This window comes from Rhinichthys klamathensis, unplaced genomic scaffold (assembly GCF_029890125.1).
Source record: "Rhinichthys klamathensis goyatoka isolate OS25496 unplaced genomic scaffold, OSU_Roscu_1.1 h1tg000557l_1, whole genome shotgun sequence".
Classification (NCBI taxonomy): Eukaryota; Metazoa; Chordata; class Actinopteri; order Cypriniformes; family Leuciscidae; genus Rhinichthys; species Rhinichthys klamathensis.
The window spans coordinates 2,543,066-2,565,106 of NW_026607025.1; the positions used below are offsets into that span (position 1 = coordinate 2,543,066).

At 42.5% G+C, this 22,041-nt stretch overlaps 1 protein-coding gene across 1 annotated transcript in view; it reads right to left on the minus strand.

Annotated features, from left to right (window-relative positions):
- The window catches only part of plxnb2b (plexin b2b), a 55,114-nt gene that overhangs the window by 21,927 nt on the left and 11,146 nt on the right, over positions 1–22,041 (minus strand). Inside the window, exons 8-18 of the mRNA XM_056239217.1 lie at positions 21,596–21,707; positions 19,695–19,796; positions 18,582–18,674; positions 18,214–18,301; positions 16,869–17,032; positions 16,385–16,533; positions 12,542–12,653; positions 11,754–11,890; positions 11,484–11,666; positions 9,579–9,690; positions 8,858–9,058 (exon numbers count right to left, since the gene is read on the minus strand). Coding sequence (XP_056095192.1) covers positions 8,858–9,058; positions 9,579–9,690; positions 11,484–11,666; positions 11,754–11,890; positions 12,542–12,653; positions 16,385–16,533; positions 16,869–17,032; positions 18,214–18,301; positions 18,582–18,674; positions 19,695–19,796; positions 21,596–21,707 — 1,453 coding nt within the window. The remainder of the gene's footprint in view (positions 1–8,857; positions 9,059–9,578; positions 9,691–11,483; positions 11,667–11,753; positions 11,891–12,541; positions 12,654–16,384; positions 16,534–16,868; positions 17,033–18,213; positions 18,302–18,581; positions 18,675–19,694; positions 19,797–21,595; positions 21,708–22,041) is intronic.

The window sequence follows — 22,041 nt, forward strand, 5'->3', positions numbered from 1 at the left end:
GCTGGTCGTTAGACAGCTAGTAATTTTGCCTGCAAGGCGGGAACTTCCAAGTTGTAAAATCTGACAAAAGTGGACGGGGAGGCCCATCCCGCGGCCACACAAATGTCATGAATGGAAATTCCACAGGACCATGCCCACGATGAGGCCATGCCTCTAGTGGAGTGCGCCCTGATGCCCAGAGGGCAGGGCAGGCATTTAGATGCGTAAGCAGAGGCGATAGCGTCTACTATCCATCTAGACAGTGTCTGTTTAGAGGCGGCCAGACCTTTGGTGCGCCCCCCAAACGACACGAAAAGCAGCTCAGCGCGTCTGAACGCGGCAGCGCGCGTAGTGTACAATCTCAGAGCCCGCACCGGGCAGAGGAGATTGGCGTCGCGCTCACTATCGGATGAAGGCAGAGCCGATAGGGAAATAATCTGAGCCCTGAACGGGGTACCAATCGCCTTCGGGACATAGCCATGTCTAGGTTTGAGAATGACAACAGAGTCATTCGGTCCAAACTCGAGACACGCGGCGCTGGATGAGAGCGCGTGAAGATCCCCCACGCGTTTTACTGAGGACAGAGCCGTCAGAAAAATGGTTTTGAGCGAGAGGTATTTTAGGTCCACAGACTCGAGCGGTTCGAACGGGGGTGCTTTCATAGCTTCGAGAACTATAGAAAGATCCCAGATAGGAACCGAGGGGGGGCGCGGAGGGTTCATCCTCTTAGCTCCCCTGAGGAAGCGGATGACTAACTCGTCTTTGCCCAGGGACTGAGCGCGTCGGGGTTCAGAGAACGCCGCGACGGCTGCCACGTAAACCTTGAGAGTGGAGGGGGACCTGCCCTTGTCCAGCATCTCTTGAAGGAAAACAAGCAAAGACGGCACCTCGCATGACCGTGGGTCCAGATGTTTGTCGGTGCACCATTTTGAGAACACAGACCATTTAGACGCATAGAGCCTTCTCGTGGAAGGTGCTCTAGCCTGTATGATAGTGTTTCTTACTCCTTCTGGCAAATCGACGAATAGTCGTTGATCACCCATGCATGTAGCGCCCAGCGCCGTGGATGGGGGTGCCAGATCGTGCCGCGAGCTTGAGAGAGGAGATCTGCTCTGACTGGGATGGGCCACGGGGCTGTCTGTGACAGCTGAGTGAGCTCCGGAACCCAATTCTGACTCTCCCAACGCGGGGCTATGAGGAGCACCGAGTGGCGTGTGTCCCTGATCCTCTGAATTACCTGTGGTAGCAGAGCGATCGGAGGGAATGCATAGAGCGGGCGGCGAGGCCATTCCTGGGCTAGCGCGTCCTCGCTCCTTGAGAAAAATATTGGGCAGTGAGCGTTCTCTTCTGACGCGAAGAGGTCCACCTCTGCTCTGCCGAATAGCCGCCACAGTATTTGGACCGTTTGTGTGTTCAGGGACCATTCTCCTGAGGAGATGAGGTTCCTTGACAGTATGTCTGGACCGTCGTTCAGATGGCCCGGCACATGCGTCGCTCTGAGCGAGAGCAGGCGGCTCTGAGACCAAACTAAAATGCGGTGTGTCAGTAGGAAGAGATTCCTGGACCTGACACCGCCCTGACGGTTGAGATAGGAGACCACAGCCATGTTGTCCGAACGGATCAGGACGTGGTGTCCCCGAATGAGCGGGAGGAAGCGCGAAAGCGCGTTCTCGACCGCAAGCATTTCCAGACAGTTTATGTGTAAGGGGCTTTCCTGTGTCGACCACTGGCCGAAGGCCGGTGAGCCCTCGCAGACTGCACCCCAACCCGTGTTGGATGCATCTGTCGAGATGACTTTTCGGCGGGAAAAGGTCCCCATCGTGACGCCCTGTCGAAACCATTCTGCTACTGTCCATGGCTGCAGCGCCGTGAGACATGTCTGCGTAACTCTGATCAGCTGGCGGCCCGTGTTCCACGCGCGGTGGGGTACACGGCTGTTTAACCAAAGCTGAAGCGGACGCATGTGCAGAAGGCCCAGCTGAAGCACAGCGGAGGCTGAGGCCATGTAACCCAGCATCCTCTGAAAAGTTTTCAGAGGTTTGCGGGTGCCCATCTGAAACGAGGCGGCCAGTCGCTGTACACTGCGCGCGCGCTGTGTAGACAGGCGAGCCGTCATCGTGACCGAGTTCAAATCTATTCCTAGAAAGGAAATCGATTGACTGGGTTGAAGGGAGCTCTTTGTCCAGTTGACAGAGAGGCCCAGCGTTTTCAGATGGTCGAGGAGAACTGCGCGGTGCGACAGAAGCTCCGTCTGTGATTGGGCCAAAATCAGCCAGTCGTCCAGATAATTCAATATGCGCAGCCCCTGGCTCCGCAGGGGGGCGAGCGCCGTATCCATGCACTTCGTAAATGTGCGGGGCGCCAGGGATAAGCCGAACGGGAGAACGGCGTATTGATAAACATGACCCTCGAAGGCGAAACGTAAGAATGGCCTGTGACGGGGATTTATCTGGATCTGAAAATAGGCGTCTTTCAGGTCTAGAGAGATGAACCAGTCCCCCTGGCGCACCTGCGCGAGGAGTTTCCTGGTAGTGAGCATCTTGAACGGTCTCTTCATGAGCACTTTGTTCAAAGACCTGAGATCTAAAATCGGTCTGAGGCCGCCGTCTTTCTTGGGAACCAGAAAATAACGGCCGTAAAACCCCGACTCGGTCATAGATGGTGGGACTCTCTCTATGGCGCCCTTTTGCAACAGCGTCGCAATTTCTGAGCGGAGCGTGCCGGCGGCCAGCGGGCTGACAGTAGATTCGAGCCGCGCGCGCGCACGAGGCGGGCGGCGGCGAAACTGTAGCAGATAGCCGTTCTTTATAATGCTTAGTACCCACGGGGAAATGCCTGGAATGGCTTCCCACGCTTTGGAGCATGCGGCTAGTGGCCGAATGGCTATATCGCCCTGATTGCTGCACATAGCGGGCTGGACACGGTGTGTGGGCGCGCTTTGAATGTGTGTGGCAACGGGATTTGCACTCAGAGAGGAGTCTATGGGCCGTGAAACAGAGCGAGCAGAGAGGGGACACGCGCACGAGCTCGTGGGCGTGTTTATGTTCTCTGATATTAGAGCGGGCTGTGCCCGTTTCATGTGATGGGGCTCTGATAGAGACACGGGATATGTTATGCTTGTGTGTATGGGTGAGCACATGATTGTGGGCACATTTTCTACACAACTGGCAAATTTTCTCTTTTTGAGATTTCTCTGGGTAGCCGTAAAAACGGCTTTTTGTCGCTCGCAAGCGGGCTGGGACACCGGCTTGTTTGTGGCGGTCAACACTACAGCAGTCGGCGAAATAACGGGGACTGGCAGAGGGCGAAGCTTCGACGGCGGTCCGGCCGCAGCGGGAGAGCACCGTCGTTTTCTTGACTTTGCTAGGCAGACTTCTGATGATCAGGCTTCAGCGTGATCTTAGGTCGCGGGCCTCGTGGGGGCGGCGGTCTGCGGCGGCTGTCAGAGCGAGAGCGAGGGCGGCCGCCCTGTCTGCGCTGGGCTGTTTGAGTCTGCGGAGGGGGGCGCTGTGGTGGAGCTCTGGCAGGAGGCTCGCAAGAGCGGCCCGCGGAAGAGCTAGCGAGGCGGGGCAGAAACAAATTCATCGCCTGAGTAGCTTTCTGGACCTCAGAAAAGCGATCGACGATTCCCGTGACAGCAGATCCAAAAAGGCCCGTCGGGGAGAGGGGCGCGTTAAGAAACGCGGCGCGCTCAGAATCTCCCATGTCGGCGAGCGTGAGCCATAAGTGTCTCTCGGCAACACAAAGGCTGGCCATGCATCTCCCCAGAGCTTGTGCGGCGGCTTTAGTGGCGCGAAGGGCGAGGTCCGTAGCACTTCTCAGATCCGTGACAGCGGGGGAGGGGTTTCTACCGCCTTCGGCCCACTCACGGAGAATATCGCTCTGTAATACTTGGAGGACAGACATAGAATGTAGCGCTGCGGCGGCCTGACCGGCGGCGGCGTAGGCGCGAGCATGAAAGCTCGAGGTCGCTCTGCAAGCTTTCGAAGGAAGCGTGGGGGAAGAGCGCCATCTAGCAGAGGGCGGGCAGAGGTGTGCGGCGACCAAGTCCTCGACGGGCGGCATGGCTGAGTAACCTTTTTCGGCGGCTCCGTCCACCGAGCGCAGCGAGGCGGATTTATCAGAGCGGTTTCTAGCCGAGAGCGGGGCATTCCAGGACTTCGTCAGCTCAGCGTGAAGTTCAGGCAGGAATGGGGCGGCCCGGTTGCACGCGGGGGTCGAGCGCCGATGAAAAAAGCTGCCGTCCATCCGGTTCGGGGCCTGCTCGGGTGGAGGAGACCACTCGAGACCGAGGCGTTCGACGGCCTGTGAGAGGAGGCGCATTAGTTCCTCCTCTATCCCGGCGCGGATCCCCGCCGACTCTCTCGTGGAACCGAGAGATGACCATTCTTCACTGTCTGATGCGAGCAGTGAACAGGAGTCCTTCTCCTCCGCGGCGTCATCGGAAGCGACAGAGCGGCCACTCGGCGGCAACTGTATGTCCGGCAGGGGCGGGGAGGGAGAGCGGGAGGCGGCGGCGGCGGCCCGCATGGTTCCGCTGGGGGCTCCGGCGGCCTCTGGGAGCGGCGTTTCTTCTTACGCGGCGAAGAGGGAGGCGGCGCGGGAGCGGATTTTGCTGCCAGAAGTCGTGCCCGCAGGGACGACAACGGCAGGCTCTCACAGAAGTCGCATCCTCCATCCGCGAGGGCGAGTTCTGCGTGCTCGAGTCCCAGGCAGAGAGCGCAGATGACATGGCGGTCTCCGTCCTCGAGACGAGCGCGGCAAGAGCCGCAGGAAAAACGAGACATCTTTAAAAAGACGCTCGGCTCTTTTAGATATAAATAGAGAAAAGAGAAGGATACAGTCGTCGGATGGCGCTAGCTTGCAGGGCGGCTGAAGGTGGCGAAGACGGCCGGCTTCTTCAGGGTCCGGGAGCTCGCTAGAGTGATGCCTTCTCGACGGCGACGGCTTTTCTCAGGACAGCAGAAGCGTGCAGCTTGCTGAAGATGAAATGAATCAACATATAAGCCTGGGAGAGACTGTTATATACACCATAGCCACGCCCATTCTGGCGGGCCATGACGCAATGAGCGCGCGGGCGCCTCTCATTGGAAGCGGGTTCAGCCCCGCTCTCCCATAGGCTTAAGCAGTTCTCTCTGAGCGAACCAATGAGCTGCTAGCTAGCCTGCTCTAGGTCTGCCGCAGAGGAACTGCGTTGTCAATGGATACAAATTATGAAATAATTTTTTGGCTTCAATATCTCAGCAAAGATGAATCTTTCCCGCAGCGTAAGCTAGCTTACGCAATACGAGAGAACCTCTCATAAGAGAACCCCGACACTCCAAACACACATTTACAAGTGTGAAAACCCCGACCCTGAGACACACCAAACACACGTTTACAAGTGTGAAAACCCCGACCCTGAGACACACCAAACACACGTTTACAAGCGTGAAAAACCCCCGACCCTGAGACACACCAAACACACGTTTACAAGCGTGAAAACCCCGACCCTGAGACACACCAAACACACGTTTACAAGCGTGAAAAACCCTGACCCTGAGACACACCAAACACACGTTTACAAGCGTGAAAAACCCCCGACCCTGAGACACACCAAACACACGTTTACAAGCGTGAAAACCCCGACCCTGAGACACTCCAAACACACGTTTACAAGCGTGAAAAACCCTGACCCTGAGACACCAAACACACGTTTACAAGCGTGTAAAACCCCGACACTCCAAACACACATTTACAAGTGTGAAAACCCTGACCCTGAGACACTCCAAACACACGTTTACAAGCGTGTAAAACCCCGACACTCCAAACACACGTTTACAAGTGTGAAAACCCTGACCCTGAGACACACCAAACACGTTTACAAGTGTGAAAACCCTGACCCTGAGACACACCAAACACACGTTTACAATTGTGAAAACCCTGACCCTGAGACACACCAAACACGTTTACAAGTGTGAAAACCCCGACCCTGAGACACACCAAACACACGTTAACAAGTGTGAAAAACCCTGACCCTGAGACACACCAAACACGTTTACAAGTGTGAAAACCCTGACCCTGAGACACACCAAACACACGTTTACAAGCTTGAAAAACCCCGACCCTGAGACACTCCAAACACACGTTTACAAGTGTGAAAAACCCTGACCCTGAGACACACCAAACACGTTTACAAGTGTGAAAACCCTGACCCTGAGACACACCAAACACACGTTTACAAGTGTGAAAACCCTGACCCTGAGACACACCAAACACGTTTACAAGTGTGAAAACCCCGACCCTGAGACACACCAAACACACGTTTACAAGTGTGAAAAACCCTGACCCTGAGACACACCAAACACGTTTACAAGTGTGAAAACCCTGACCCTGAGACACACCAAACACACGTTTACAAGCTTGAAAAACCCCGACCCTGAGACACTCCAAACACACGTTTACAAGTGTGAAAAACCCTGACCCTGAGACACACCAAACACGTTTACAAGTGTGAAAACCCTGACCCTGAGACACACCAAACACACGTTTACAAGCTTGAAAAACCCCGACCCTGAGACACACCAAACACACGTTTACAAGCTTGAAAAACCCCGACCCTGAGACACACCAAACACACGTTTACAAGTGTGAAAAACCCTAACCCTGAGACACACCAAACACACGTTTACAAGCGTGAAAAACCCTGACCCTGAGACACTCCAAACACACGTTTACAAGTGTGAAAAACCCTGACCCTGAGACACACCAAACACACGTTTACAAGTGTGAAAAACCCTGACCCTGAGACACTCCAAACACACGTTTACAAGTGTGAAAAACCCTGACCCTGAGACACTCCAAACACGTTTACAAGTGTGAAAACCCCGACCCTGAGACACTCCAAACACACGTTTACAAGCGTGAAAAACCCTGACCCTGAGACACTCCAAACACACGTTTACAAGTGTGAAAACCCTGACCCTGAGACACACCAAACACACGTTTACAAGTGTGAAAAACCCCGACCCTGAGACACACCAAACACACGTTTACAAGTGTGAAAACCCTGACCCTGAGACACTCCAAACACGTTTACAAGTGTGAAAACCCCGACCCTGAGACACTCCAAACACGTTTACAAGTGTGAAAAACCCTGACCCTGAGACACTCCAAACACGTTTACAAGTGTGAAAAACCCTGACCCTGAGACACACCAAACACACGTTTACAAGCGTGAAAAACCCCGACCCTGAGACACACCAAACACACGTTTACAAGTGTGAAAAACCCTGACCCTGAGACACACCAAACACACGTTTACAAGCGTGAAAAACCCCGACCCTGAGACACACCAAACACACGTTTACAAGCGCGAAAAACCCTGACCCTGAGACACTCCAAACACACGTTTACAAGCGTGAAAAACCCCGACCCTGAGACACACCAAACACACGTTTACAAGCGCGAAAAACCCTGACCCTGAGACACTCCAAACACACTTTTACAAGCTTGAAAAACCCCGACCCTGAGACACACCAAACACACGTTTACAAGTGTGAAAACCCTGACCCTGAGACACTCCAAACACACTTTTACAAGCTTGAAAAACCCCGACCCTGAGACACTCCAAACACACGTTTACAAGTGTGAAAAACCCCGACCCTGAGACACTCCAAACACGCGTTTACAAGTGTGAAAAACCCTGACCCTGAGACACACCAAACACACGTTTACAAGCGTGAAAAACCCCGACCCTGAGACACACCAAACACACGTTTACAAGCGCGAAAAACCCCGACCCTGAGACACTCCAAACACACGTTTACAAGCGTGTAAAACCCCGACACTCCAAACACACGTTTACAAGCGTGAAAAACCCTGACCCTGAGACACACCAAACACACGTTTACAAGCGTGAAAACCCCGACCCTGAGACACTCCAAACACACGTTTACAAGCGTGAAAACCCCGACACTGAGACACTCCAAACACACGTTTACAAGCGTGTAAAACCCCGACACTCCAAACACACGTTTACAAGTGTGAAAAACCCTGACCCTGAGACACACCAAACACACGTTTACAAGCGTGAAAAACCCCGACCCTGAGACACACCAAACACACGTTTACAAGCGCGAAAAACCCCGACCCTGAGACACACCAAACACACGTTTACAAGTGTGAAAAACCCTGACCCTGAGACACTCCAAACACACGTTTACAAGCGTGTAAAACCCCGACACTCCAAACACACGTTTACAAGTGTGAAAAACCCTGACCCTGAGACACACCAAACACACGTTTACAAGCGTGAAAACCCCGACCCTGAGACACTCCAAACACACGTTTACAAGCGTGAAAACCCCGACACTGAGACACTCCAAACACACGTTTACAAGCGTGTAAAACCCCGACACTCCAAACACACGTTTACAAGCGTGAAAAACCCTGACCCTGAGACACACCAAACACACGTTTACAAGTGTGAAAAACCCTGACCCTGAGACACACCAAACACACGTTTACAAGTGTGAAAAACCCTGACCCTGAGACACTCCAAACACACGTTTACAAGCGTGTAAAACCCCGACACTCCAAACACACGTTTACAAGTGTGAAAAACCCTGACCCTGAGACACACCAAACACACGTTTACAAGCGTGAAAACCCCGACCCTGAGACACTCCAAACACACGTTTACAAGCGTGAAAACCCCGACACTGAGACACTCCAAACACACGTTTACAAGCGTGTAAAACCCCGACACTCCAAACACACGTTTACAAGCGTGAAAAACCCTGACCCTCAGACACTCCAAACACACGTTTACAAGCGTGTAAAACCCCGACACTCCAAACACACGTTTACAAGCGTGAAAAGTGGAGCGGATACTCACGGTGACGATGATCATGCTGTTTTCAGTGATGACAGTCTTGCTGAGCCGATCAAACGTTGGGTCGGGATGATACTGGAACGGGGTCAGCTCCGTCTGGAGGTTATCCAGCTGCACGTACGTCCTGAACAACTGAGACTCGTTCACCGCCGGGGACATGAACATGATCACGCTGTCGTTTTTGTGCGTGAAACCCTCGACAAACTGAGAAAGAGAAAGATTGAGTTTACATCACTTCTGTAAATTTAACTCTCCTCAGTTTTCTGACTCTTTTCCCAGCAGCCTTTGCAAGCACATGGACCAAAAAGCCCTCAGAATGCAAAACCGTAGAAAAACAGATTTCACTGCTGCTGGGAAATCTATTGATATTCTGAGGGGGAGCAGCAAAAGTCCCTACAAGTGGGGGCGGAAAAATCTGTTAGATAGACAGATGGAGAAAGAGCGATGGAAGAAGTGAGACCGCTTGAGAAAGGTCTGGAGCACAAAAGCTCCTCCTTAGATAAGGGAGATGAAATGAAGCGTTCATCAAGTTTCTCGTTAGATAAACGCTTGTTTAATCTCCGTCTCGTTGAGCGCTTCAGATCAGAAAAGCTCTCGTCATTTCAATCAGAACCCGAGCAAGCCATGCAAGACGGAAACCCAACAGTGAGAAGAACAGATGAAACGAAAAACAAACGGCAAGTGACGTTTCCCTTGAAAGCCTCTGAAGGTTTATGACACTCACCTCCTCTGGGACGCCCTGTTCGGACCATTCTCCAGCCGACGCCACCACCCTGATAGTAGCTTTCTGGACCAGGTCAAATCCAGAACCGACCACTAGGATTTTTCTGCCACCACTGAAATATACACACAATCATTACACAATAATATATATATTTTTAACTAAGTTTGAGGTTACACTGCTGAAGGGCAGCAATATATACATATATTAAAATTAAAATAATAGTCATTATTTATATAAAAACATAAAATAAGTGATATAAATTATTTTTGTAAATAAATAAATAAAATACAATCTTGTCTCGTTTATATGTTGTCTCTAAATAAAATAAATTAAATACACAAAACTGTATATAATTTATTTATAACTTATTCTATATCATTTAATAATACAAAATAATATATATTATAGATTTAAATATGTATTAAAAAGTTCATATAAAAATAATAATAAAATAATTTAAAATATAAATTCATATTTTTTTATTATAAATATAAAATATATAATAATAATATAAAAGTTATAAATGATATATACATTGTACAAGTTAATAATACAAAATATATATATATACACTACCGTTCAAAAGTTTGGGGTCAGTGAGAATTTTATTTTTATTTTTTGGAGGAAAGAAATCAATACTTTTATTTATCAAGGAATAATTAATTTGATCGAAAGTGACAGTAAAGACATTTATAATGTTACAAAAGTCTTTTGAACTTCCTATTCATCAAAGAATCCTAAAAAAAAAAAAAAAACGGTACAACTGACAGACCAACAACTGTTTCAACATTGATAATAATAATAAATGTTTCTTGAGCATCAAATCCTCATATTATACTGATTTGTGAAGGATCATTTGACACTGAAGACACTGACACTGGTGATGCTGAAAATTCAGCTTTGATCACAGGAATAAATTACACTTTACTATATATTCACACAGAAAACAGCTGATTTACACTGGAATAATATTTAATACTATAACTGATTTTTGTTGTATTTTTAATCAAATAAGCGCAGCCATGGTTAGCAGAAGAGAATTCTTTTAAAAGTATTTAAAATCGTACCGACCCCAAACTTTTGAACGGTAGTGTATATATATAATATATATTACATTTAAAAACAAAAAATATATATAATATAATATATTACATTTAAAAACAAGAAAATATATATAAAAAAATATATAATATAATATTATATATATATTATTTTGTATTACCAACTTTTTCCATATATTATTATTTATTATATTATATATTATATTTAAAAACAAAAAATACATAGAAAGAGTTAATATACAAAATAATAATCAACTAATAAAATATTTATAATATCAATATAATAATAATCTTTTTTTATTGGTATTTAACAAGACAATACATAATGGTACTTTCAATGAAAAGTAAAAAAAAAAAATATACAGATTGTCTAAATTTAAACCAAGGGGAAGGAAATTAAATAAATAAATACACACATTTCAATTATAAATATACATACAAACCTATATTAACTACTTATAAACATTGTAAACATTATACAAAATAAATAAAAATATCTTATTTATTGAGATAAAAATGTACTTCTCAAAATATGAAATATCCTTATCAAAATAATGTCTTAATTCTTTCCCTCTACAACGTGCATTAACAATGCTTTTATCGCTTGTTTCTGCTCCTCCTTCACTTGTGTTTTGATCTGGAGATTCAGTACTTTTTCAGAAGTTGCATAATAGCAGCCTCCAACATATAACAGTGAAAACATGGAAAGCTGGAAAATTCCTTCAATGGCGGGGTTAATAATTCATAAGTGTACAAAAGAGGGTAATGATATAAGAATGGCTTTGTGTGGCTAGGACAATATTGGATGGATTGGATGGCGTATTTTCTGGCAAACAGAACTGACCAAATGAAGCTGCTCCTGGGCTGATGGTCAGACACAGAGGGGTTGCTGGAGAACTGAAAGATCGTCTTGATGCTGGTTGTGGTGTGTTTGCCGTATTGAACTCTGACGTCGAGGCGAGCTGATGGAACCGTATCGCCCAGATACTCAGACAATTTACAGGTGATCTGATCTCCAAAGCTCTCACTAACAGAGAGAAAAATGGAAAAATGAATCCAAAAATGGCAAATCTAATGAAAAAGACAGAAACTACATTTCCCATGATGCACTCACACTCTGCAGGGCACGTCGCCCACGAAGATCTGAAGGTCTTCTTTTGAAGCTGTGTTCAGGCCCATCCCAGTAATAGTCAGGACGGTTCCTCCTGCTTTAGGACCTCGATTAGGAGACACGTTTTGTGCTATGGGGTCCTACAGAAACAAAGATCATATTTAGAGGCGTTTACACTACGCAGTTTTCAACTAAAAACAGGAAATGCATTTTGGTCGTTCATTTACATGACAACGGCGTTTTGTGGGCCTGAAAACGCAACCTTTTGAAAACTGGTTCTAAAGTGCAAGTTTTTGGAAACGGTGCCATTATAGTCTCTGTTTAAACTACAAAAATGTGAAAACAGTGACGTCATGCGCATGTGTATTACATGTTCAGTCTATAGCTGCAAATACCCAGCAACGACAGACGTGTTCTATGTGTTACCATTTCATTGTAATGATTACATAATCCCACGAAATGCATCTGCGCGCTGTCCGAGACCCATCAGTTTCCTGAACAAACACATCCCACAGCGTTTCCCAGTGGGAGCGACTGAGACAGCCTATCTGCCTGAAAAACTGATGCAATCATTTCTGCTAAAGCCGTCAGCCGCTGATAATTGTAACTCCTGCAGGAGCATGTGACCGGTGACCACACACACCACCAGCCCATCACTACACACACCAGATGCAGAGAGCTCCCGTTGACTCACACAAACAGTGGCAGCCCTCTGGATGGGATCTCAAGTGGAGTTTCACAGAATTAGTATGTGTGTAGTGCATGCTGGGTAATGGAGAATCGTGACTCACCCTGTAGGTGAAACGGACCGTTTTTGTGGATACGCCTTTTTTTCCTCTGCCCACCTCTATTTCCACCTCTCCGGTTCTGTACAGTGTCACCGGCCCAATTTCACACACCACACTGCCAGACAAACAAACACACAGGCAATTATTTTTTTAGAAACACTTTTTGTTACACTGGTGGTTGAATCTCTCTTCACGTCCTGATAGAAATCAATAATAGAAGTGGTCTAAATATTAAAACAAGTAGGCCTACATATATCTTCTGTGGGAGTCTCAGGACCAAAAAATGTTTGTCCAATCATTGCATTCGGTCCGAATGCAATGATAGGATGTCCTACCTGCCTGTCAACATATGTATTAAAGGTAACGCAGCAGAAGGATGAAAGGGAAAAAAATGGATGCTGCATTAATTGTGATATATATATATATATATATATATATATATATATATATATATATATATATATATATATATATATATATATATATATATATATATATATATATATATATATACACACACACACACACACATATATATATATACATAATATATATATTTACAATCATAATATAACAATTATATATACCGTATATGTGTGTGTGTGTGTGTGTGTGTGTGTATTTATATATACACACAATAAGAAATACTATAAATAAAACAGTAAATTAATGCATTTAGAAAATACATGTTCTATGCTTACTAAATGTTTTTACAAACTGAAGGACGAGGTGGAATAATTTTTTTTGTGGAAATCCTCAGATCGATGAAGCTTAAAGGGTTAGTTCACCCCAAAATGAAAATTCTGTCAGTAATTACTCGCCCTCATGTTGTTCCAACCCCGTAAGACTTTCGTTCATCTTCGGAACACAAATTAAGATATTTTATTTTGATTAAATCTGAGAGCTGTCTCACTCCTCCATAGGCTTCTTAAGGGATCGAAACTGGCCGGCCCAAAAGTTATTAAAGACATCGTTAAAATAGTCCGAGTGACTACAGTGGCTCAATCTTAAGTTTATCAAGCGACGAGAATACTTTTTGTGCTTAAAATCAAACAAAAATAACGACTTTATTCAACTATTCATTTCCTTCTCTGTGGGCCGTGAGATTTCATGTAGTGTAACTGCGCAGCGCTTCTGTGTTGTACGTCACACGTAGGCTCACTATTGGCCGACGCTGGTCATGTGTGTGATGCGTGTGACGTACAACACAGAAGCTTTGCGAAGTTTCACTACGTAAAATCTCACGGCCCACAGAGAAGGAAATGAATAGTTGAATAAAGTCGTTATTTTTGTTTGATTTTAAGCACAAAAAATCTTCTCGTCGCTTGATAAACTTAAGATTGAGCCACTGTAGTCACTCGGACTATTTTAACGTTTTTACTAACTTTTCTGGGCCGGCAAGTTTCAATAACATAGAAGCCTATGGAGGAGTGAGACAGCTCTCAGATTTAATCAAAAATATCTTAATTTGTGTTCCGAAGATGAACGAAAGTCTTACTGGGCTGGAACAACATGGGGGTGAGTAATTACTGACAGAATTTTCATTTTGGGGTGAACTAACCCTTTAAGTTGTATTCAACCTGGAACATTTCTTTAACCCTTAATGGATTCTAGACAAGGTCAAAATGAGCAGAAGACAAGATAACCTAAAACATGCCGAAAAGATTAACATCAAAAGATTAACACCAAACCCACAGATTCCAGATCCATTACGTCTGAAATGTGCCAAATAAGAAAACTTATTATTCTGTTGCCCTGAAATCTGGACGTCAGCCTCCCCAGACAGACTCTTCTGACAGTGAACTCTCCGAGAGCGTATTTACCATTCTGAAGCCAAACTCTCCTGCTGAAAGATCCTTTTCAAACTTGTTAACAGCCAGACAAACACTCAGTCAGGCTGAACGCTCACAGCAGAGTTGATAAAGCCTGATGTAGAATCACAGACTCAGCCAAGCCTGACATTGCCTCATCGTTGTCTCTGAATCTACACAACTTGTTCCGTATTTTAAAAATGTACAAATCTAATGTTGTTCTACAAGAGGGAATGCAAGGGCAAACTCATGCACATTTAATATTCCATGGATAGACAAACATAATACGAAGCCTTGAGCAGAACATCTAAAAGATTATTTAGATCATTCTTGAGGGCATTTTTAAATGTTCGAATTCTGGGTAATTATTTTTTTATTAAGCTTCGAATGAACCAGATTTCTCATACAGGACGTTCGCTAAAAAAAATTCAGGCCATTTGGTACCACAGAGATCTGCACACTCAAAGTCCAGCAGGGATTTCATTTTATAAGAGCTTGTTCAATACCGAACACCGTTTGTGCAAGAGTTTATGAATAACTTGCACGTTTTTATAGGAAAAAGTGACTATATATATTTTTTTTGTTCTGCTTTCTGGACACACACACACACACATTTTTGCATACATAAATATTTGCATACATTTTTGCATTTGTATAAATAGTTTGTTTAATTTTGAGGGTTTTTTTGGTTTGCAGCTAGAAAAAGACAAAAATCAGTGTTTTAAACTGCGTTTTTTGTAACAGGGTTAAAAAATTTGCAATCCTCATTTAAAATGACACTTTCTGTAAATTAAGCATATATATATACTGTGTGTGTATATATATATATATGTGAGATATAGCTATACAGTATTTATATATATATATGCTGTCAATCAATTAAAAAAATTAACTCGATTAATCACAATTTTTTTCTGTGGTTAATCGCAATTAATCACAATTAAAAAGAGCTTTTATGGGTTTATATTTAGTTGATATATTTTATAATGTAATCATTTCACAGTTAATCTAATGTCATCTTTTTATGAATGAAGGTCAGTATCACTGATACTAATACAGCTCTATGTCATGAAATTATAATACAGCTCTATGTCTCCATGAAAATGACCCCACCCCCATTTTAAACAATTAATTATAGCCATTCAACATTACAGTGTAATTGAAAGCTATACATTTTTCTTAACATTTATTACGCTTCAAAAAATATAACAATCCTCACATAAACCTTACCGTAATTAATGTCATATTTACCTGTGCCCTTCCTACCTGTCTAACATATACAGAACAATATACACAAATTGAATAAACTTATCAAACAGTCTGCAATGCATACATTATAGATTAAATGTAGACTAATCCTTATCAAAGCTACAAAAGTTCTTAACTCAAGAGCAGTGAATAATTTTCTCTGTTACCTTTGTTCTCTGATTAACTTTACTGACAGACATAATTATTGGCTACTGTCACTTTAAGACCTGCCGCTGCGGATCTCACACGCGTCTCGTTCTCTCACAACTCTTTACGTTCATTTAAGACTTTATTTAACACATTTAAGACTGTTCTTATGTTATGAGGATACTTGACAAAATGGACATTTGGCATAATTGTGTGTGTTATTGTTCATTCAAGCGCGAGAGAGAACTATATTCTGGCGCGCTGTCTGTGCGCACGATACTGGCGCACGTCTTTCTGTGCATTGTGTGTGTGTGTCACATAGACACTAGACAGGTCATTCTCTTAAAACTTGAATGGTTTAAAAGCATTTGTAAGAATAAGAGCAGCACCATATAATGTAAAGCTAGTCAAAGGATGACAAAAATGAATGGATGCTGCGTTAAATATTTTAACGCGTTAAACTGGACAAAAATTTATCGCATGCGTTAATGCGTTATATGTATATATATGTATAATAAAATGCTTAAACTGCGGAAAATGTCATTTTATATGAGGATCGCAAATAAATAAATATATATATACACACATCAACCTTTTTCTGAACATTATTCATGGAAAGTGCCTCAGCTTCTGATGTTACCTGGTTGAGACGGAGTAACGCTCCCGCAGGTGTTTGCACGGCACTCCGGCCACTGTGATGTTTTTAATGTCGTCCTTCTGAACGCCCAGGTTCGAGCCCTTAATCGTGACAGCTATTCCTCCTTTCAGCGGCCCGTATCTCGGCGTGATCTGAAATACATTACAAAAAGATCCTAATCATGGACCGCTCTGAGAAAACACCACAGAGATGAGCTGAGATAACCAATCTCACTAAAACAACAGTAAAAAATTATTTATTTCTATTCCCATCAGTAATTCAGTCATCAAGATAGAACCTGATCTGAGGTTTATATTGATTTTTACCCTCAAAAATGTGTGAAAATAGGGAAGGAGAATGAGAGAAGTTCTAAATTATTGCTTGAACTTTCTGAGCTGTGTTTTGAGTATTGACGATTGTTAAAAGCACATCATGAACTTGGGAAAATGTCTCGTTTGTCCCATAAAAGCCCTGATTCGGTACTCACGTCAGTGATCCGGGGGTCGGGACACTCCTCCAGCTCTTTAGAGGCACAGAGCTGGTCGTACACACACAAGCTGGTCTGCTTGCACCACACACACTGATATTTGGGGTCGGCGTTCTTACACAAGCTGCAGTCTTCACGTCCCAGAGAGCAGTTATACAGAGTGACTGAAACACACACAAACACGTCAAACACACACAAAAACTCATTATTGTGTTAAAGGAGTAGTTCACTTTTAAAAAAACTTTTGCTGATAATTTACTCACCCCCATGTCATCCAAGTTGTCCATGTCTTTCTTTCTTCAGTCGAAAAGAAATTAAGGTTTTTGATGAAAACATTCCAGGATTTTTCTCCATATAATGGACTTTACTGGGCACCAAACGGTTCAAGGTCCAAAAGACAGTTTCAGTGCAAACTGCAAACTGTTCAAATGGCTTTAAATGACACCAGACGATGAATAATGGTCTTATCAAGCGAAACGATCGCTCATTTAAAAAAACAAATAACAACGTTTAAGTTTTATAAGCTCAAATGCTCGCCTTGCTCTGTTCTGTGTGACTCTCCTGTTCGAACTCGTTCATCAAAATGAACAAATCTTTTTTCGAGTCATTTGATTCATTTAACGACCGAAATGAACGAATTGACTCGGAAAGACATTTGTTCATTTTGATGAACGAGTTCGAACAGGAGAGTCACACAGAACAGAGCAAGGCGAGCATTTGAGCTTATAAAACCTAAACTTTTTTTTTTTTTTTAAATGAGCGATCGTTTCGCTTGATAAGACCATTATTCATCGTCTGGTGTCATTTAAAACCATTTGAACAGTTTGCAGTTTGCACTGAAACTGTCTTTTGGACCTTGGACCGTTTGGTGCCCAGTAAAGTGCATTATATGGAGAAAAATCCTGGAATGTTTTCATCAAAAACCTTAATTTCTTTTCGACTGAAGAAAGAAAGACATGGACATCTTGGATGACATGGGGGTGAGTAAATTATCAGCAAAAGTTTTTTTAAAAGTGAACCAATCCTTTAAATGAGAAAATGACAGAAAGTAGCTTTAGAAGGAAATCGTTTTTGGATTCAACATACAGTTTATTACACATGGATGTTTAGGCTTCAACTGCCATGATTTCATTGAATTGGTATTTAGTTACTGTATATTTACAGGCGTTTATTGAAGCATGAATGCATTTCCACAGCATTTCCAATATGAAAAACAGACTAAAATATAATACATGAACTTCTTATTTATTGAACTATTGATAATATTTATGTTCCACAGAAGAAAGAAAGTCATGCGGGTTTGGAACGACATGAGCGTGAGTGAAAAGCGAGTGCGAGCGATTACCACTGAGACTGCTGTCGATCTTCTTTCTCGTGTGTTTGTCTCTTACGTGGAACAGAACGTTGGTCTCGTGAGCTTTATCAAAGGAAAACTGGAAGAGAGATTAAAGGGTGAGTCAACACCGACCGTTCTCTCCTCCACATTAAAGACTAGAGGTGATTTACAGGCTGGACACTTTCCAACAGGGGGAGCTGTAATCTCAAACTCCCACTAGAGCCATTGGAGAAGTGTGGGTAGGTGAATCTTTATGTTGGTAATTGGTTGTGTATCATTTAGCAAGAGTTTTGTATATGAAAAGATTTACAGTACAGGAACAACAGACTGCCTTGGGCAACATGAGGAAAAATAAAGAGAGAGAAACTGAAGCTAACCACATATCCGCTGAAAGAGTAGAAGGGTCCCGACTCTGTCTTGACATCTTCCTCAATCTTCATCAGCTCCGTTCCGATGGTGAAATCACGATCCTAATGAGGCACAATTCAGAAAACATCAACTGAAAACCCTCTGTTCACATTTATTCACAGGTAAGAGGACAGGAAATGATGGAAGAAGCCGGACTTTAGGACCCGTTTAGAGGAACACTATAACCGGATTATGAATCGACTGCCAAAAATAATTTTCTGAATCAGTATTTGTCTTGTTGTCCAGAAAACATATAAAGACATCCTTAAAAAAAAGACAAACTGACTTTGAAGCAAAACATGACAATACACGTTGAAGTTTATTTTTTATTGCCATTTTTTCATAGTTAAAAAATAAATAAATGAATAAGTATATATAATTATATAATAATAATTGTTATTCTTGAACCTTAAAAAAAATTCCAATGGATATATCATCTGAAAACAAGTCTAAATATTAGGGCTGTCAACCAAGCACATTATTTTAGTGTGATTAATTATATAAATAAAAAGTATTTTTTATTATTTCGAAAAATAAAGTCTTTGAATTTTGAGCCTTTTCTAAGCAAATGTTAATACATGCTGCTTTTATTAATTATTTAATAATACATTTTATTTGATTTATGTTTCTGTAAATATCATGTATTTAATAATTATTTATTTGTGATTATATATAATGTATATTATCTATATAAATATAAATATTTTATATTATATAAATAACACATTATTCTTGAATATACACATGCATGTGTGTGTATTTATATTTACAAAATAATTATACACAGTACACACACAGATATATTATGTAAACACAAACTTTTATTTTGGATGCGATTAATGGTTTCATAGCTCTAAATTAGATTACTTATAATGATCATATTTTATCTACTTAATATCGTATGCAACTTTGTTTTGGAAAAGAAGATACTGACAACAAAATACTGATGGTTTATTTTATTTTTTACATTCAATTTTTATTTATTGATTTTATTTTAATAAAAATATAGATTTTTTTTTTTATCCCTAGTGACCTTGAAGAAGACATTTACTGTTAAAAGGAGGCCAGGAAGTTGAACTCACCCTGTACGGGTCCAGATTGATGCCCTCAAAACTGATCCGGGTTTTGTGTCCGACCGGGATAAGGACGGGATCTGGGTTCTCGAAGCGTGGACAGCTCTTGTTCTAGAACACACAGAAGATGCAGAAATCTGTTCTGCTGTATGGAAAGTACTCATCTACGGCAATCTTCCGAGCGATTCTTAATTTACATCCAACATAAACTAACGAGCGTCAATTGAAACTGAAAAACTCATTAACCATGATGACGTGCATGAATGAAACCGTTTATTTACAGCTGAAATATAATAATATAATTGCATATAATCCATTTTTTCCCCATCTATTTGTTTTTTTCATTTTGCTGATTCAGCTAATACGTTTCACATTAAAACTTTCTGAGTGAAGTCATTTACTTGGTGTCCACATTTCATCAGCCACGTGTGACTGTTCCAGGAAACAGCAAATATCAAACAGTGTGGAGGCCATTTCTGAAATTGCTGGCACTGGATATCAATAACTCAGCTTTATGCTCCAAGAAACGGTTTAAATAAATAAATAAAATGTCTGGACCAGTTGGACCTGGTGCTTGAAGATGAGAATCGCATGAAACTAATCAAAGCGGCCCAATCAATGGTGCTGATCGCACACATACATCACCAAGACGTTTATTCAATGTCTGCTTTTTCATACATGTCATTTTTAGCTTCCATAGTTTCCTCATCTGCAATACTTTGCTAAAACACTTCCTGTCTAAAGTTAGGATGACATTCAGAAAATGTTTTTATTTTTCTAACACACATTCCTGGTCTTATTGAAAGAAAAAGTTATCAAATGCATTAATAAACAACTTTTCATTTGAGATGACATCTTTAAGACATCTTTGGGCAGGGAAACTAGCCAAACGTGTGTACATGAGCGGAGAAGGTGTGCTTTCCCTGTTTCCCTCCTAAACTAACCGAATCCCAACTGACGGAATTTTTGCATTTTGATTAAAATATTAAGTTCAAAATAATTAATTGATTTGAGTAGCGTCAAACTTAAATTAAACAAATTAGTTCAATCAAATGAACTTTTATGAGTATTTACAACTTTCTTTTTCTTTTGAGTTCACAGAACTGACACATTTACAGTAATCTGAATTATTTCATTGTTTTGAGTTTCATGAACTTGTTTCTTTTAATTTAGAGAAACTTAATTTTAACTAAACTGGGCTGGGATTTCTTTTTCCAAGCATGCTTTGCCATGGCAATCGAAAGGGAGAGTAAATGCTAAAATTAAGTGTTATAGAAATGTGTTTTTTTTTTTGTGTGCAAGATTAATCTCATGTTTCATGTTTTTCTATGCTAATTTAGAAGAGCTTATGCTATGTTTGTTTTGGTTTTTTTGGGGGGGGGGGTTACCATCATGGTGATGAACGGAGCACAAGCTTAGTTTGACAACAGATATATGTTAAATGATCTATGTTGCTGTACTCATTCAGCAATTGATATGCTACGCTGATGCTATCAAAGCATTGTGTTACCAATTAACAAGTTAGCATTTCCTGAATTAGCTAGTTATAGCCAAGTTTCCGCTACTAAAAATATTTAAGTTGAGATTACATGACAATTTTAAGTTAAATGAATGAACGAGCTTACTCAAATATTTCAAGTTAAGAGTAATTAAACTGTATGAGTACAAAATAAAAATCTGCCAGTTCTGCTTACTCAAACTTTGAATTTCTTACAAATGTTGATGTACATTTTTTTGAGTTTTGCTCAAATGTTCACATCCTTGCTGAATTGAATTATTAATTTCTTTCTTCCAAAACAAACTTTTGATCAGCAGTGCACGTGTGCTAACTGGGGTGTGTAATAGACAGAATTACTGATAAAAAGAAATAAAATGGTGCATATGAGCTCGCTTGACTCTCATCTCAGTACCTGTCTGGGTTTGATTATATTGGCGCCGGTTTCTGCGTCGCTCAGATCCGTGCAGGTGTGAGCCGCAATGTTCCACTGACATCCCCAAGCGCTGCTCACACAGGAAGTGCATCTGCGGAGAAACACGCGCAACCATTAAAACAGAGGTTTCCAGTTACATTTTTCATCAGTGTGTAAATGTTTGGAGTAAAAACATATAGTCCCAGTGCACTTCAAATAATACTCATTCATCAGCAATGTCCCAGAGCTCTTAAAAAAACACAAGGAGAAGGGGAAAAAAGAGATGAGAGATCGACTTTCATGTGTGATGAATGAATGAGAAACGAAAGCAATTTCCTGCTCTTGGAGAAAAAAAAAAAAAACGTAAGCAAGTCTCTATAGAAGCAAATTCAATTCCAGCTTCAGTGATGCATTACAATTTATGAGTAAACCTCATCGTTACAGAT